This window comes from Oncorhynchus mykiss, chromosome 9 (genome assembly GCF_057628025.1).
Source record: "Oncorhynchus mykiss isolate SJ-2025 chromosome 9, ASM5762802v1, whole genome shotgun sequence".
NCBI lineage: Eukaryota > Metazoa > Chordata > Actinopteri > Salmoniformes > Salmonidae > Oncorhynchus > Oncorhynchus mykiss.
The window spans coordinates 22,506,435-22,513,264 of record NC_143030.1 but is presented as its reverse complement, the minus strand read 5'-3'; the positions used below and the strand labels follow the sequence as shown (position 1 = coordinate 22,513,264).

General features: G+C 44.2%; 1 protein-coding gene across 1 annotated transcript; it reads right to left on the bottom strand.

Annotated features, from left to right (window-relative positions):
* Positions 1-342: 342 nt before the first annotated feature.
* On the bottom strand, positions 343-6,455 carry LOC149980841 (uncharacterized). The gene is made up of 5 exons (XM_090183742.1): positions 6,106-6,455; positions 5,595-5,945; positions 5,387-5,515; positions 581-642; positions 343-483 (listed from the first exon to the last, which is right to left on the bottom strand). Exons 1-5 carry the CDS (start codon positions 6,395-6,397, stop codon positions 343-345), a joined length of 975 nt encoding a protein of 324 aa, XP_090039868.1. The 5' UTR covers positions 6,398-6,455.
* Between the last annotated feature and the right edge of the window lie 375 nt (positions 6,456-6,830).

The following is a 6,830-nucleotide window of genomic DNA, read 5'->3' as shown; positions in this document are numbered from 1 at the left end:
GTGCAAAAATGTGATAAGAACTAGGAAATTATATACATTTTGTTGTACACTTCTACAAAAATAAATGTTTGCTGTCTGTCAACCTCAGCCGCTATTGCTAAAGATGTGAGACTTCTGAAACCATCCTAGTATCAGCTTTCACACTTGCAGGACATTTATGCTGTGCACCTAAGAGTTTTTACATTACTATTAGGTGAAGCTAGGACAATCCAATAGCATCCTACAATAAATGAGAAATGTATATAATAGTCAGTTCACACTGGCTCTGTCAGGATCAAAGTGGAGTTCAGAGGAGGGATGGGGCTTAACTTAGAATAATGCTGATTGAATGACCCTCATATGTCACATCCTGTCTTGATTACTTACACCAGAGTAGATGGTTTCTTCCTCTCTCTGTTCTCTCCTCCGTCTCCTGGGCTTGTTCCTCTTCTTGTCACTGATCTTCAGGGCAGTATGGTTCAGGGCATCATAATCACCGTTTAGCTATGTGGATAAAACAAGGCACATTCAGAGTATGGGTGAAATCTAATGCTGTAGTATATTGCTTTGTAATACTACTTCCCTGTCTCATCCTGCTAACCTGTTGGTCTGACGTGTTGGCATGAAGCTTCCCATACTGGCTTTGCTGAGAAGGGGTCCCCGCTAAAAAAAAGACAAAATGTTTTAAACATTTGAAACCTCTTTTTTTTGTTACTAATTAAAAGGCATACTACCATGTCTCAAGTTCTTATTTATTAAGAAATAACATCAGAGTACCTGTAAATAGGTTGCTGTGTGTTTGAGCGGGTGTTAGTGGCATGAGAAGAGAAAAATACTGTTCATCACTGGAACATAAAGATGCCTGAGTATGGCCTAAATAAATACCTTCGCTTTTTCATGTCTACTTCCGCTCCTCACCTCCGTTGTTCGACGTCGCTGGTTTAGTAACCACCAGTCCTGGCATTCAACATTATGCACACCTGGACTCCATCACTTCACTGATTACCTCCCCTATATCTGTCAGTCCCCTAGTTCCCGTCCCCAGGCAGTTCTTAAACTGACTTGCATAGTTAAATAAAGGTTAAATAAAATAAAGTTTTTGACTGTGTGTTTCATGTCTATACGCTACTTGTGTTTGTTATATTGTTCTATGTTCCATTTATTATTAAACTCACCAGCTGCACTTGTTTTCCGACTCCCAGCGTATACATTACAGAATACGTCCTCAACAAATGGAAGCATCAGGTAATCAGGACATCTCCCAAATGGTTGAAGAACAGGGATACCTACTTCTTCAACACCACAACCAGCTGGTGAAACTGGGGAAGACTATGGAAGAGGTTCTTCGCAGTCTTCAACGTCTGGAACATTCCCGAGAAGCGTTGCCTTCATCTAGCAGACGATACTCTGCCACCAGTCGACCCAGTGAGACAGCACACCAGTCCACTCAGCAGTCCACCCAGGTCAATAATGTCTGTCCGTCTGTCCTTCCCGGATTAATATGATGGAACCCCATCTCAGTGCCGTGGCTTCCTACTCCAGTGCTCCCTCTATTTTGTGCACCAGATGAGAGCTCCCACCACTGAGAGGTCCACTCTCCCAGTCTCTGCTGACTGGGAGAGTGTTGGAGTGGGCTACGGCCGCCTGGGAGAGAGGAGAGGAGGAGATGGATTCATATGAGGGGTTCATGGCTCTATTCAGAGGTATCTTCGCTCATCCACCGGAGGGAGTGCAGAGATGGGGGTGAGCGCCTAATCCAACTGGGGCAGGATGACCAGACCGCTGCTGAGTACCTGCTCACCTTCCGGACTGTAGCAGCATCCAGCTGATGGAATGAGCCAGCGGTTCGTATGCTATTCAAAAGAGGAATGCGCAAGGAGGTCCAGACGGATCTGGCATGTCGCGATGACAACCTCTCCATGGACACACCCATCGTGATGGCCATCCGTCTGGATAACCTACTTCGGGAGCATCAGTACCCTCATCGCTTTTCTCCCTCGCTCGGTGACAATTCTGTAGCAGAGCCTGAGCCCATGGAGGTAGTGGTCACACACTTCCCCATGGCTGAACGACATAGACGGAAACAGCTGGGGCTCTGTCCCTATTGTGGTCAAGGAAGGCTCCAGCTTCAGCAGTGTCTGGTACATCCTCCACAAGAGCAGGAGGACAGTCATCTTCCACCCCCTGGGGCAGGTGTGATTACCCCGACCTCATCATTTTCTGCCATTCCCTTTTTAGTGTCGATCACACTAACTGGCTGTCCCTCAGGTACCGTTTCTACAGCGTTAACGGATTCTGGTGCCACGGGGAACTTTATTGACCAGACCTTTACCACCTCTCTAATATCACCTCATACACATTCTCTTCTCCGTTTCGGGTCCAATCCCTTGAAACTCGACCACTAGGATCACATCACCACACCACTCACCCTCACCTTGGAGTCCATTCATCAGCAGAATACTCCCTTCCTCATCACGAGTGCACCAGATCACAAGATCATCCTCAGCCTCCCATGGCTCCAACGCCATAACCCCACCATCTCATGGTCGAGGATGAAAATCACCGACTGGTCACCCGAATGCCAGAGGACCTGCTTTCCCGTTCCATCTCGCATCATATTCCCTGTGGTCTGGGACGTAGATGTAGATTTTCGCCAGGCTCTGGAGCGGGAACCCACACCCACTAATTGTCCTCCTTAGCGCATATACGATACGGGGATAAGGGAGTGGCTGTTGACTTGGGCACACACAGCTGTCGTCGCTGGATATCCTGGGATCACCCGTACTATTCAATCTATCTCCGATAAGTATTGGTGGCCCAACTTGGCACAGGATGTTATTTGTTACATCAACTCCTGTTCTGTGTGTGCTCAAACTAAGTCCCCCCGGCACACTCCAGCAGGGAAGCTCCTTCCCCTTCACGTGCCTCAGCATCCCTGGTCTCATCTGTCCATTGACGTTGTTACTTTGTTATCTCCCCCCCTCTGATGGTTTCACCACCATTCTGGTGGTTGTAGACAGATTTTCAATATCATGCCAAAAGGGGGAGTGGGCTAGATTCCTTCCCTGGGCTTAGTCACTTCCAATGTGTCCTGTGTTATCAACCGGCCCTGGCTCCGTGGACTCCGAGCCAGACCAATGCCCCAGCGGTGGACAACTGGTTCCGGTGCGCAGAGGGTGTTTGGAGTGATGCTCATGTGATGGTCCAGCTTGCCGTCGTCGCCAGAAGGAGCAGGCGGATCGCCACCACAGTAAGGTGCCCATGTTCCATCCTGGTGATTGCGTCTGGGTTTCCACCAGGACCTTACCACTCCACATGCCCTGCGAGATGCAGAGCCCCCTGTTTGTGGGGCCGTTCAAGGATCTCCGGAAGTTCAACAAGGTGACATATAGGTTACAGCTTCCCAGTGACTACCGTATCTCACCTTCGTTTCATGTCTTCCTTTTCAGGCCGGTGTTTCCTGGTCCCTTGGCTGATGCTGTCCCCCCACGACACCCCTCCGCCAATAACTGGTGTTTGAGATGCACATGAAAAAAACACTATATTTTCTGCATTTTATTACATTTACCAAATGCCTATAGTAAGCACTTTAAATGTATAAAGAATATGTATAACATTAGTCAATTGAGCTAGATGTTACTGACATGCTTTCCAGATCTAAGAAAGGTGAGGAGTTTAATCATCTTGGTTGCTCCTTCACTGGACGAGACTGACCTGTGTAAAATACAGTCTCTCTACAGAAAAGAATGGAAACTTGTGTTTGCGTTCACTGGTTGATTTCAGGTAACGTCTGATTTTGATGGTCAAATTTGATTAGCTGAATACTCGATAGGCCGCCCAGTAGACCATGAATAGAACAAACACTATCCTTTCATGTTGTTCTACAGCTTGATTCTGTAATGCACTACTTTATCACATAGCAAGTTTGAATATGTCGATGTTCAGTTTTTTTGTTGATTTTTTAAATGTCACCACTGTTAATTTATCCTTTATTAGGCCTAACTATGCTCACACTGTCTACAATACTATGTACTGCAGCTGGCCAACAGAGGGCTTGTCCACCCAAAGTAAGAGACAGAACAGCAACAGAGACACAACAACACAACAGCAACATCTGACTGACACTGCGGAGACATCCTGCTGAAACCACATAGAGAGAGACAGAGAGAGAAAGACATAGAGGGTCCTGTGCAGAAGGCCAACAGGCCTTAACAAAGTGTAGATAGCTACAGCCTTGTGTATTCTTCAAATCAAATTTTATTTGTCACATACACATGGTTAGCAGATGTTAATGCGAGTGTAGCGAAATGCTTGCATAGCAGACCACAGAAAACCTGTACATATGTTGCTGTGTATGTAAGGGGGTGTGTGGCATGCAATCTGTAGGCCTATGTCTTAAAGAGAAAACAAGGAAAAAAACCTACACTAACTGGCCTGTCCTCCTTCTGTGGTGGTGGCTGTTATGCCACTTTCACTATGAGTAATTATGTTGAAAGGGGCCTACGTTATTTACTGTAACATGATGCAAGGGACTACCTGACTTAAATGTGAAGACATTGACCTTTACACTGTAAGCACTAAGACCATTGTTGCACTAAGGGCTGTGAACAGTACTCTGGCCCTGAGAGGAAAAGTAGAGTGCAGTGTGTTGCTGCAGGTCAGTCTTCCTGTGTTTAAGGTCTATGAAAGGTTCATTTCCAAAAGTGTAAAGTCACTGTAACACCCTCCCCTATGACCACAGAGGTGGGTGAACAAAATGCATTGATCAATCAAATTAATTAGGTTTAACTTTCTTTTTCTTGACAAATACAAATCAACCGTAAAAAAAGTTTGACAGAGAAGTTAAACATTAAATTATTTATACTTTTAATTACATTAAAAAAAGATTTAACAAATGTTTTCATCACATTTCTTCAGCATATCCATTCAAAGATATAGCTAACGAAGCTAGAGCTAGTTAAAAAGTTATCTAGTATGAAGGGGAAATTGTTCCATTCATCCAGTTCTACTGTCTAATTCCAGAGTACATGACCACTGTCTCTTCCTCCATGTTTCCTCTCTGTCTTCTAGACCTGTTCTTCTTGTTGCTCAGAGGCAGAGAAACGTAATGGAGACTGTCTGCATCTTGGCTCTGTGAAGAACAAAATCGTTTTTTGACATTAAATGTATTACTTTTTGCACAATTTGGTTTTGCAAGCCAAGTGTGAAAGTTTGTATTTGTACAAGATGTGCAACATAACAGTTTTTCTGCTTACACCTGCATCTGACCGGGAAACTGAAGGACCTCTTGTCTGAGAGACCAGTTCTGAGAAAAAAGACACAAAACACTATAGATACTGCCACGCCTTCCAGTTTTTCTACATATAGAGATGGTGACATCAACGAAAAGCAACTTTTAATCACTTACCACTGCACTGCAGACATGTTGTCTTCTTCATCTTGTAAATGATGCAGGCAAGGAGAATGATCACGATAAACGCAAAGGCCAATGCTATGGACAGGCAGTATACATAGAGAAGAGGGTCTACACTCCGGCCTGCAGAAATTTTAGAATAATTAGAAGACACTCAGAATAGCAACCATATGCATAGGAGATATGAACATATTTAACCTACCCTCAATGTCCAACTGGGTACCGTTCCCAAACAGTATCACCCCACATGAGGCCACAGCACAGTAGTAAGTCCCAGCATCAGAGAGAATGAGGTTCCTCTTGGGGAGGTTATAGACACAGCTCTGTGTAGGAGACCCAGCCTCAGGGCTCTTCTCACACTGATCACTCCTGTCTCCATGGGTGTAAATGACTCCTGGATGGGATTCTCCCGAGCCATGTCTGAACCAAAAGACACTGTGTTCTCCTGCACTGGTCTCAATGTGGATTGTACAGTTCAGAGTCACAGAGTCTCCTGGCTGGACAGACTCAGACACAGACTGATGTATAACAGGCATTTTTTTGGAACCTGAATCTGACAAGACAGCCAATAAACTAATGTAATATCTTAGGATTATCACTGTAGCAAGTGTTGTAAATCAAAATATAAATATTTTGTTTGATTAAGAGAATACATCATATCTGTATATTCAGATTTACAAAAAAATAAATAATGATAATTGCCTTATCCTTACCTTTTATGATGAGAATGAATCCTTGTCCAAACTCCACCTTGTATCCATAAGCACTTCCACAGTAGTATGTGCCTGAATCAGAGAGTTCCACATCTGCTATCATTAGGTGATTTTTTCCTTGGCCACCTTCCACTGAGAAGCGAGGGTAATTCTTAAACTCCTGGTAAAATGTTGCATTCCTGTCATACTTATAGATGGTTGAGATGAGCTGAGGAATATTTCCAAATGTTTGCTTGTACCAGGAGAACATTATTCCCTCATCGCCTGCATTGAAGCAACGTAAAACCACCATGTCTCCAACGTTGCCTGAAATGAGACCAATCTCCTGACTGATGGATGAGGATTCAGTCCCAGCTACCTCATGAACTAGAGAACATAAAAATATATTAGCTGTTACATACCTTAAATACAACTTTGGATGGTCAAAGTGTCTGTAAAACATTAACATTAAACACCTTGTGTTTTCAAATCAAGTGTTGACATCACATAAGTAGAGAAATGGAAATTATTGACTTACCCATCTCTACGAGAAGTGGAAATATCAGACACAGTGCGATCATCTTTAAAGTTGTCAGCTCTTCACAACTTGGGTCTTGAGTGGAAAGAGTCCACCCATGTAGACAACACTTCAACAATGAAGTTACAGGTGATTGGTCGAACTGGACCACATCATATTTGTTGACGACTCATTCAGGCACGACTGCGGTCTTTATGTGGATCTTGTA